General features: G+C 43.0%; 1 protein-coding gene across 7 annotated transcripts in view; it reads left to right on the top strand.

Annotated features, from left to right (window-relative positions):
• Nucleotides 1-12201, top strand: part of LOC116842505 (acetylcholine receptor subunit alpha-like) — a 209643-nt gene that overhangs the window by 177564 nt on the left and 19878 nt on the right. For 6 of the 7 annotated variants that reach the window (XM_032811857.1, XM_032811840.1, XM_032811848.1 and 3 more), the window contains one exon: nt 2987-3123. In XM_032811857.1, the coding sequence (XP_032667748.1) occupies nt 2987-3123 (137 nt within the window). Of the gene's footprint in view, nt 1-2986; nt 3128-12201 lie in introns of those variants that run through there. The other variant, XM_032811874.1, reaches the window with a different exon arrangement.

The following is a 12201-nucleotide window of genomic DNA, read 5'->3' as shown; positions in this document are numbered from 1 at the left end:
TGGTCGCTGGAAAATGTAAACTGGTTTTTATTACTCGGCTAGAGAGAGAAAGAAAGAAAGAGAGAGAGAGAGAGAGAGAGAGAGCCAAGCGATGTAATCAGCGGGGAATGCGCTGAAAAGAAACGACCAGTTTTACTCGAGTTGTAATACAAATCAATAGCTCGATAGAGGATTACAAATATTAAAAATTACGCGTATCGGCCACCACGGCAGTGTATGTTATGAGGTAATTATACATATTAATTATCGGTTACAGATAGAAGGTGAATCTCGCGGAAAACGGGAAATATGAAAACGAACTGTTGCATATTTTGCTCTTGGGCAAAAACTGATGGAAAATGAGAAGCATATTAGCTATGGCGGTGTACGTATGTGTGTGTGTACGCTTTAGTAAAAGGTACACGCGAGCAAGCGCATCGATATAATTATGTAAATAAAAAATTGAGTTATTATACGCATTTTTCACGGAAACTGCGATGACGAAATGGGAATTCGTTTAAGCGGAAACGCATCAATCAGCGAAATTTTCGAACGGGAGGTATAAACATTGTTCGCGTGGTGACTGGCCGACGAGCTTGATGGACGGTTCCATGTAACGATGAGCCGCGCTGTAAATTAATCGTCGCGAAACGCCGCGAAGCGCGAAACTGAAAAGCCACGCGACCATCGCATTCAATTAGAAAAAAAAAAAAAGGAAACAACCCGCGATAACCATGTGTTACGCGCGTTCGTCGTGTCGCTCGGGAATACTTTCCGCCACGGAAACTGTTTATCGGGAATTATGTTACGGAAGTTCGCACGGCGAACTCGGCAGTGGATACTATTGACAGATGGACTCGAATCTCGGAGCGCGTGAACGTCCGCGGAACGGAATCGGGAAGCGTGTGTGCGGGATACCGAATTGATTACATTCCGAAATATTTCTCCTTCCAGCGAAAGATACGTCCGATTACAGAGACGGAACTTTTAATTAAATTTACGGCCGGGCCGGATCACGTAACTTTTGTATTTCATTTAAGTTGTTAATACGTTCTTTTATTTTTTATTCTCTCTTTTTTTTGAGAGGGGAGGGGGCGAGAATTCAACGTATATACGTCTGAATCGAGTCCGAGTATTGCGAATGGAATCGAACGATCGATCACGTAATTCTCAACCCACTTTCCCATTTGCCATTTTTCATCGCATCGAATCTCACGCGAATTTCTCGTCCGCTTATTCCAGCTCGTCGTGCGGCACCGAAAAAAAGTCACGTGTGATCCTGATCTCCGTAAATTCGCGTTAAAAATCTCGCTTATCACCTTTTCACTCATGCGGAAATGTAACATGATCGATTCTCTCGAGCGCTTACATCCGAATCTTTCGCCTCTTCCCTATTCTTTCTTTATTTTTTTGTAAACGTGAAATTCATTTTGATGAAATTACAAAGTAGATCATAATGTGACGTCACAGAAAATAATTTCTGGCGTGAAATTTCTTTTAAGAGCCTGAATATTTCAACATGAGACATGCGAAGTGTTTTCTCGCGACGGACATTTATCGGTCGATAAAGAAATTCTCTCATTAAGTGAGACTTTCGTCGATGCGTATTGCCCAATTTCGTTCAATGCCGGAGAATTTACTGCAGTTGGAGAAAATATACAGATCTGGCTTTTGTAACTTGGCGCATACCGACCGGTAATGCCCGACATAAAAGAACTGCGACGGAACTGCCCCGGAGGCAAAGTCGTACAGGAAGATCCTAAGTAATCGTTAACCCGGTTAACTTCCGTTTCCGGCAGAGCGCGCAGGATGGATCTAACGGATCTCTTTAATAGTCTTCTCGTGCAATTAGCTAAATTTAGTCATGCACAGTCTAATATTCGGCGAACAATCATCTCGCGCGTTCTCCCCTGTTGAAGAGTATTAACAACGACATTCGACTTCTGGGGCGTTAACCACAAAGTGGGATGGTACAATCATATCACACAACTTGTTTCAACAATTTCGTTAGTTTCTGCCATCAGAATTTAAAATTTATAGATCTCAGTTTTAGTTCAAGTCTTAACTCCGACTTAAGGAACTCTAGAGGTGCGAGAAAGACAACGACATCTTGAGAATTACGACGAATACTACTGAAGACTTAGAGTCATACCTGTCAGTGTTGCAAACAAAATATATCGTTTAGGTTACGCTCATACACTCCATCTTGTCATTGAAAAATATCGAGCGCGAAATTATGTATTCCTGTCGTTCCATTTTCGCTTCTTATTTCGTGTTTCGCAACTTCTTGCTCGGCAGTTATTATCATTACACTCGAGCGTCGCTCTACAACTGCGACCGCGCACGTGCCCGACATTTGTTTGCAAAATTTATTAAAACAAATGGATCACGAGCACGTATAAATTCTGTCACCGGGGCGACTTTCACCTCCTCGCCAGGACCACCCCAAGATCCGCGCGCATTCGTCCTTCTCGCTCTCGCTCCTTTCTACATTCTTTACACGGGTCATAAATACAAATTTTCTGCTCGACTATACGCGGCCCTTTACCTGGCCCCTTCGAATAGGCTTGAATATGTCGCCCGTCAAGGGACACATCTCGGAAGAGAGCAAACATGCGTCTTCAAACTATCCGATCTTCTTTCCCTCCATTTTTCACCTTGTTTCGCGTTGGAATAACGGAGATGACAAAACGAGCATTTCTCGGTCGACGTAGTTGATAGAATACTTTTTTATCTATTGTCGATCTGTAAATATGCGAATAGGAATCAACAACTGTTAGACAACCGAAGATAGATAAAAATTATTTTATTTTCAGTATGAAAAGACTTTATTATTATTAATAAATTAGATTAGATTTTCCAAATGATATTACTCTTTCATGCGAAGTTTTCAATTCACTTTATAAAAATTCTAACACTTTATCATACTCTTTATTGCTACGGACATGTGCTATCTCTTTTATGTGCTAGAAATGATTTTAAGTCAATTTCTCTCGTGATTTTTCAGGTAACGCTCTCGATCTCGATTCTCATCAGCCTTCACGTGTTCTTTCTGCTGGTTGTCGAAATCATCCCGCCGACATCGTTGGTCGTGCCGCTGCTTGGAAAGTACCTGATATTCGCCATGATACTCGTCTCGATAAGGTAAGAGCGACAAATGCATTCATTATTGTCCAAAGGAGTTCCTTTGGCTTCGGCAAATTATCCTTGGCAAATTAACTTTTTGTACACGCGGGATTAGGAAGAAAAAGAAAAACGCAGAATGCGACAAATTAAACACAAAGAACAAAGAACAAAAAACTTATTCAACTTAGAAAGCAACTTAGAGAAACGCATTCACGCACAGGAGGCGTGCCTCGAGATCTCGAATGTACCGGAAACAGGTGCAACGAGACAGGAAACAAATAACGACCGCCCGCAATTTACTTTTCGAAACGGAACTTAACCCGGAGCACGTACATCTCCGACGACGGCAGCACGATCCCCATTAATGTGGTTTCGCCGGGAAATATCGAGGAAAGTGAGAGTTTTCCGTTGAAGGAAACACTATCGTGACGAGAAGAAAGCAAAAGAGGAAACAAGGAAGAAAAATCGAAGGAACGTCGAATGCGATGCTTCTTAGGAAACATTTAAAGCGCTTGTTACCAAGTTTCAATTCCTTTCAGAAACATACGGTTTTCGCAATATCGATTTTAATTACGATATTAAGTTACAGCGAAAAAAAGTTCTGTTCAAAGTGCATAAAGACAATTCACTTTTGCATGTATTTTCAATGTATAGAAGCACCTGTAATTCTGTGCAATTAATATGATCTGAACTTTGCGGAAGAATGTTAGTATTTTGTCGGCCAAGTGTTCGACATCCACTTAAGGGGATGCTGAAGCTAAAAACTTTACCGACAGAATACTGACATTTTTCTGCAAAGTTTACGTCGTATTGGTTACACAGAATTACAAATGCTTTTACGCAATGAAAGTACGTGAAAAAATAAATAAATCGAGCATTGCTCGATCAAACAAACAAACAAATTTTTAATGTAAAATCTCAAGCTGTCAGTTAGCGTAATATTTGCCTAATCCAAAAGTTCCGCAGCTTGTACATACTGAAAGTGTGGATGCTCCGAACAGAAAAATTTTAAAGAATATTACTCTACCTTCGCATCTGCATTTGAAAGCTTAAAAATATCGAAGAAGATTGCAAAAAGAATTCATATATGGTTAGGTTTTCCGTTAAGTATGGTAAAAGCAACACACATTCATGTAAATTCTATATGTATAAGAAATACGAAAAGGATAGCATGATTATGTTAGTGACGATCGTCTCTGCATTATCGACATAGTTCGAGTTCGTCATCCTCTTAAGAAACTCAAAAACGTTCTCGATTCTAACGCTCGCGCTATTTTCAAGACAATCGAAATTCAGTCGAAAAATTCGCGCTGCGCGAAATCACATTCGCGTCTAAATGGTGCCCGCAGCCGCCGCGAATAAAGTCGTCGACTTTTCCCTCGCTCGTTCATCCCTGCCGGTTCTATCTCTTCATTTACGCTGACGACACCCTTTGGCAATCTGCTGCTAATAACACACCTCAGTGCCTCCTTAATTAATCTGAACTTTATAACCTGTCCCTTCTCCTCCAACAGAAAGAAAGTTTTCCGCGTATAAAAGCAGTAGAGGGGGACACGTCGCGCTCGGTAGAAACTTTAACTAGTCGAATCGTTACATCATAGAGATAAATCACGTGTCTCCCCTTGCAATTTGACAATGGCCGAACAACTCGCCGATCGAAGCGGGTTGCGCTACGTAGACGCGGCCCCGTGTCGCAGTTTTGAAATTCGTATTTTTGAGATTAGAAGGGTTTCACTGCTGTGATATCCTGGATTTTAACAACGTATCAAAAGCGAAAAAACGCGTGCCAAAAATAGAATGTCTGTCTATTTGTGCGTATCTCTCCCTATAAGCTCTCCTAAATCCTTTGTCTGATCTGGACCAAATTATGTATAGTTATTTTTTGGGAAAATTTAGATTACCATGAAACCTGGACACCACACAATCTCCCCCTCTGATTGACATCTCCTTGAATGACCTGGCTTTAGAATAACCTGGATCTGAAGTGTTCTTTCATACGAATATCTTTCCACTTGGAAATGGCGCGCAAGAATCTTGAACATGCGTTATCTCCCTTCTAACGTCATCAATCCGGACACAGGGGAGACCAGGAGCTTTAATACCGCGCGAAACTCGAGAGCCGTTCTAAGCGTGTCATCCGGTAGCACGCACAGTAGGGGAAACGTGAAATTCGAGCAGCTGCGCAAAATTCGAATTGGGATACAATTACATTTTTCCGACTATCGCGTTCGTCCGTTGCTTTCATGGCTACTTGTAACGCCGATTCGCGTGTAATGTGCGTGATAATAGCCGTCGGCAAACGAGATAATTAATATCAGGCGTGAGATCCGAGTGAGTGGCACATATGCATCGCGCGGACAGCGTGTGTTTACCAATTTACGATGAAAACGGCGCGCACTCGCCCTCTGTCTTTGTTGCGCGCGGCGAACGTACGCTTCGCGTAAATATTTATTAATCTATTCATTATTTGTCCATGATTTATCGGCGAATAAAGTCAGATAAGCGAGTGTACACACACACACACACGATCAACTGCGCGCCGGGCCGTGTTCGCGACGCGAGATTTTGCACGCCGAGCGCGCGCTTCATAAATATTTTCACATAATACAAATAGTAATAATAATAATCATCATCACGATCGATAAAGATTGAAGGAAGGGAAATTTTGCATCGCGTCGCGTTATACGGGTCGCGGCAGCGGCACAATTTCCTCGAATGTTCCTTCATTTCCTGCTATTCTACGCTTATCCAGGAGCCGAGCTACCGAAAATCCGTCGGATGATGAAGACCCGGCATCGTGATACCGCGCGCGCGCGCGCGCGGATAAACAGCGGCTTTTTGTTTTCGGATCTGGGTTACCGTAGAAACGAAACGCACGAAAGCTCCACCTCGTTGCGTCGCGCGGATTGTTCGGACGAATCGACCCGTGTACCGCGGAAAGTAGCCATTATCTTTATCACGGTATTCGCGACGCTCATGATAACGATAAATCTTCCAATTATTACGCGCAATAAATTAGCTCGCGACAGAAACTCATTTATATGTTTGTCGATTGAGAAGAGAGATTGTAGTCGTGATGATGAGAACAAATCCAGACAATCTATCCGCGCTGAAGGAAAAGCAAACCCCACACCAGATTATTCCTTAGAATTCATTCAAAGATTGAAAAATTACTTTTCTCCTCCGTCTAGATCTAAAAACGTTCTCCCTGATGTTGGACGTATCCTGCATTGTTAAACACACTAATCCTCATCCAAAAGTTTCGGAGAGGAGGGGAGAGAGAACGATCGATTTACACGCGACGCGTAGTCGTTCATGCGAAACCGCGAACGTGACATTCCCGCTTAAAGTCACACCATAATCGCTGCAGACTGAGCAAACATGAAACTAATCCGCGAACTTGTCTCCGGCTGATAAGACGAGTTGATGTTTGCCTTCGTCGCTGACGGTGATCCGTTGCCGGAGAGCCAGTGACGTTAACAATTATTAGATTCGCAGGCTTATTAATCGGATTTCGTCAAGTCGGAAAGTAGTACGAATCCGTCGTGGTGTCGATGCCCTCACGCTAGTAATTGCGTTTGTATCGAAGTCGCAATTACGAAAGTGCCCACGACTCTCCTGCCCTTTTCCCCCGATAAATGTACAGACCGACTTTTCCGCGCAGAAAAAGAAGTTTCAGTTCGTGCAACCGGACAGATGGAAATTCGATAACAGAAAATGATGTCGCTGTCGCCGCGATCGAAAGCACTCGTTTGGACATTAAGTTGCATTAAAACTCGATTGAGGTAACTCTAGTTGAAATTGTAGCCCTACTTTGAACCTGACATCTTAAAAGGATCAGTATATGTGTAATACACATGGAAACTGAAGTCCTAGTTAGCGCCTCTAAATATTAGAAAACAGACAAAATATCACTTGTAAGTTTTAAAGAGATCAGTAAAGCTGATAGATTACATAAAATTTCAAAAGAAGTTGATATAAGTTTCAGAATCTCAAAATAGACGTTAAGACAAATATTGAAGTCGAAAGGCATTTAAAGGCAAGGTGGAAACGTTACTGCTCGCGGTAACTGAGATATTATTTCTCGTCAGTGAGTTTCTTGTCTGGATTTTAATGACTTGTACAAAACAACAAACGAGCAATATTAATTTGTTTAATGTTTGCAGCATAAATACATTGCGATTTAATTTATACCTCATATGCCTTTTTGCATTTCAAAATCACGCGCCCATCGATATAGTTAAGCTATTTTGAACACTTTTGAACCCCGAGAATTGTGCCCCGAGAAGGAAATCACAATTTACTAAAAATTTACGAAACCGAGGGAGCTTGAGAATTTATAGGTCGTAACTTGTAAGCGACGGCGCTTGCTCTATCCGAAAAGCTGAGTATAACGGTTAATCGGTCGTCGACATTTCGCCGCATCAATTCTAGAAGTGTGTCTATTCACACTCTTTTGAAAAGTGCCTCGAGCGGCTAGCGCGCACGACCCTTTTCAAAGGGACCTCGTTTCAATATTAATGGCGGCATCTGACTTGGTCCCGGCGACATTTAACTAACCACCCGGTCTGTCCACCCCGCCATTTTTACGCGGCCTCATGTGTTCTCCGTTCCGCTTTTCCACATCAAGCTCGACCAAAGGAATCGCGATAAAGAGACGAACTATACTCGTGCTCTATGCAACGATAAGATCAGCATAACTTTTTTTTTTTTAATTCTCTCTCATCCCTGAATGCTAATCATGCGTTCATTATTCGGAGATATTGAACTCGCGTCTAAAACGCGAAAAAAAACTTTAGCTCAGGTAACTGAATGGGGACCAGACGAAAAACTCGCCGACGAGAAATAATATCTCTGTTCCTGTGATCGAAGACATTCGTCCGAACATTCAGCTGCATTAAAAGTCAGTTGAGATAACTGAGAATACTTGACGTTGAGCGGAAACCTCCTACAGGAATCTTTCTGTTCCCACAATCGAGTTTTTCATTCGTTCTCCAACTAACAGAAAATTCAATTAGAAGAGACCTGAGTTAGTAGCCTTACACGGAAAAAAAGTTTGGTTGAATTAACCAAATATCTGGTCGAATATGAACGATCCAGAAATTCCGATTGAAGTAACACGAATTCTGTTTGAGTCAACAAAATATCTTGTTAACAGAATTCAGGTTATTTCAATCGGAATTTCTGGATCGTTCATATTCGATCAGATATTTGGTTAATTCAACCAATTCTTTTTTTTTTCGTGTATATTTCAGGATTTCGAAGTTCAATTTCTTAGGCAACTAATTGACTACAAATATGACAGTGGTAGCCTTCTTCTATAATGACAGTCACGATACTGTTAACCGCATATTTAGTTTTTTAAAAACCACAATACAAGCAACGTGGCCATCTTGCTTTAGTATCGGGCTCAGTTACCTAGTAGGACAGTAGATAAGACGGCCATATATAAAATATGTATTCTGATTAGTAGTCTAGTTCCTGCCAGCTTTTAATTACGGGTGAACTTTAGTTCTTCCGCCTATATATTTGATTTCAATCATTTCATGAATGAAAATTGCTTTTATTATCCGGAACAGAGTGTATCACATACTTCCTTCAAGAAACTTCCTTCTAGTTAGTATCACGATGCTTAACTTTATTCACTCACGACAGAAAATATTAATACAAAATTCTGAAAGGCTCAAAAATTTATTTTGCTTCTATTAAATCAGCTTTTTCTATTTTTTAACTGTAACGCTATTCCGATTTTAATAAAACTTAGGGAAAAATGTCCATGTTCTAACAGAATTGCTTTGCAATTTGGGGCCTCTATTTCTCTCAAGATGATAAAAAAGCACATGTGCAACACTCCCCATCTAGACTCGGTTCTTCTTGCACTAACGAAGTTATTTTTTGTATTCTTGCAAATATAGCGTCCACGGAGATTGATCGGTACATCGTGAAAGAAATTTCATGGGTCAAGGCTATAATTCGTTGACGCTACGAGATGTTCACGTCAAATCAGTTTACGGCCCAGTAAACCAACTTGTCGAAAAAGCATCACTCGACCGCTTGTCGATCGATTGTCCGACTTTATCGCGCGCGAATAAAATTAGCTACGAACGCTCGCTCGGCGAAATCACCGATTTCCAGCACGGTATCATCTCGGTCATTCAGAGACGAAAAGGGACGATTTCGGTAAAGGCGCGAAATTATGGAACGACGATAATGGAGGGACCCGACGGTCGCTTCTGCGGCGACGAGGACGGCGGCCTCGCAAAAGCGGCAAAGCGCGACATTCGCTTTATGGAGCGGAAACAGAAGAGACGGCGGCGTCGCTGGTCTCGTCCTGGACCCGTTCCAAACCGTCAAGGGAACCGTCATATCCATGGCGAAAGCAGGATTTTAGAGTCGGCAACAAACTCCCGTGAAGCTTACGACGTGGTCTCGCCGGTTTGCGTTTTGTTCCCTCGCTCGTTATTAACGAGCGGCGTCCGCCGTCACGTTCGACTGTTCGTCGAAGAAATTATGACGTATGTCACGTCGCCGAGCACTTTGGATTAATCGATAAGCCAGCCGAGCTCCGGAGATTCCGAGCGACCGTTTAACGCGTTACGGAAAATACGTTCCGCACGAAAACATGCGAGAAGTAAACAGATCACTATTTTATCTCAACGATGGTCTCTCTCACTTTTCATGTCGACTTAATCTACGCGACATTGCGCGCAAAATTACCGCCAATGTCGACAATCGAAGGCCCTTTGTGAATCGCGGCTGATATCTCACGCTGTTTGCGGAGTTTCGTTGAATTTTCATCGGCGGCGTTTCACAGAAATCACGTCTACGTGCCGAGAAATTTCGCGCATCTACGATTCGCGTCACGGGAACTTTACGATACCATTTCCACTTTTGATTCACGTCCATTTTCGCGGGGACATGCCGATCACGTGAATACGACGCCAGGTGTCCACCACCGTTGATCCTCGTAAAGTGGAGCTGATCTGTGCGACGCGACTATCGAAGCGATAGTTTGCGATATGAGAGGAAGAAGGGCAGGACGAGGTAAACGAGAGAGCAGAAGAGAACGAAGAAGAAGCAAAAGTCGAAGTACACTCCAGCGAAGAACGCGGTGCCGAGACTTCGCTATTGTCTGCGGCGATTGTGTCTCATATAAAGGACGCCCGCAATATCTCTGCACTTTGGGGAAAAACTCGTAAGGCGGTCGTAAAGCGTGAAGTTTTGATGTAAAGGAGAGAGGGCTCTCAAGACTTTTTCCTACGATCACGACGTGACTTCGCGGATACGTTTCCGCGAGCTGTCGCGATACATTCGTCGTCGCGACCGAGTTAAGCCGCCTCGCGGAGGCGGAATTATCGAGAGCAAGGGCGGCAGCAGCAGCAGCAGCAGCAGCAGGAAATTCTGCTGTCATAAATCGAACGTGCCCGGAATTTATTTCCGGTTGAGATTTTTGCTGAAACACGGAATGCCGATTAGTATGCCGCGAGGTCGACGTTAGCAAGCGCGATTGTACTTTATTCCTTTGACTCTTCGAAGAGTCGTGCAAGAGAAGTGTTAAGACATTTGACGAGTTTGACATAACAAAAGTGCTTCTTTCCCTCCCTCTCAGTGATAAAATCGCCTAGTTTATCTCCTTAAAGTCACGAACGTCTTTGCGATTGGTCTCAAGTGAGCTGTGTATTTTTTCTGAAAAGAAAAAAATTAAGTCCAATCGAAGAGCTCAAAGTGAATCAGTAAAAATATTTCAGATACATTAGTAAAAGTAATTGTTTCACACGCCGATGATCAGTGAAAATACAGCCACTTTGCTACTTCATCTTGTATCTCATTTGGAGCAGTGGAAGTGAAATTTCACTGCAAAATCTGTAGCACATACATTCGTTACACGCTGTGCCAACTTTCTGTGTATGTGGCGATGCAATTAACGACTTCCATGCGCCTTGTGTGCAATGACACTGTTGCATGACATGTCGTCTTTGTTCGCAAAGTGCATCAGTAACAGTCTGCTGTTTAGCGATCTACTATTAACTCCTACTACCAAACGATCCTTTTAGCAATATTTCACTGATTGCTCATAGTGCTCTACACTACAAACTTACTTATAAACTAAAACAACAGTTATAAATTTAACATTTCAGTGGAGAATACACCGATCGTACTTTAGAGAATACTAATCGAATGGGGGCGCAGAATTAACCGAGAACACACGCTGTATAATTAAAACAATCGTAATCAGGATCTGTCGCGCGCGTCTGTGAAACCTGCGAGCTGTGTTTCCCGAGCTGAAAATCAATGCCATCGTGTCTCGGTCCCGTAACAGGACTCCGGTGCGAGAGGCGGTAGTATTCCCGATTTAATGCGAGGTCCGCTCTAAATATGTAGCTGCCTCCTTATCCCGGGCGGCTAAATTGGAAATTCCAGCCGGTAGACGCAAGTACGGAGGCAGCGGTAGGAGACTTCCGTTTGCCGACCGCGAACCTTGGCTGCTCCTGCGGGAACAGAATCCAATTTGAGCGCGATCTTCCGAATCGCGGACCCTCCAAAGTGCACCTTCACGTCGCATCACGCACCTGTGTTCGGCATCGCGAACAAAGTCGCGTTTGACGAAATTTGCCACAGGGAAAGTGGCGACTCGCTCATTATTGTACTTCGCTTTACACGAGTTACTCAAGAACGATGTCGCTCGGAATGTGGCGGGTGCTCTTTGAAAATCTGCTTTCAAGTCCCGATATAAACTGTATGTGTTTATCCGTAAGCATAACACCGAACGTAAAAGTCCATTGCCTGACGTTGTACGAAACGCGCACAAATATTATTCCTCTCAGGAGAGAATGAAAACAATATCGCGAGATATTATTATTGCCAAGGTTCCCGGGTCTCTCGCGCAACTCGCTCCCTATCTCTCTTTCACGCGAAAATTCTGTCGTGAAATTAATCAAATTTGACATTAATGCTTTACGAGTGGATTTCGCGACCGTCCACGGCCTCGTAAAACCGTCCAGAGCGGAAACCAATCTCCTCACTAAGATAACTTTTTAAATAAGAAATTTTCCGCGTGGTTATCTTCTCTTATCTCTTCCACCCCCCCCCCCCCCC

Source organism: Odontomachus brunneus, unplaced genomic scaffold (assembly GCF_010583005.1).
Source record: "Odontomachus brunneus isolate Ranch 3 - 2012 unplaced genomic scaffold, Obru_v1 Obru_scaffold_002, whole genome shotgun sequence".
Lineage (NCBI taxonomy): Eukaryota > Metazoa > Arthropoda > Insecta > Hymenoptera > Formicidae > Odontomachus > Odontomachus brunneus.
The sequence above is the reverse complement of the archived record's forward strand: the minus strand, read 5'-3'. Positions and strand labels throughout refer to the sequence as shown.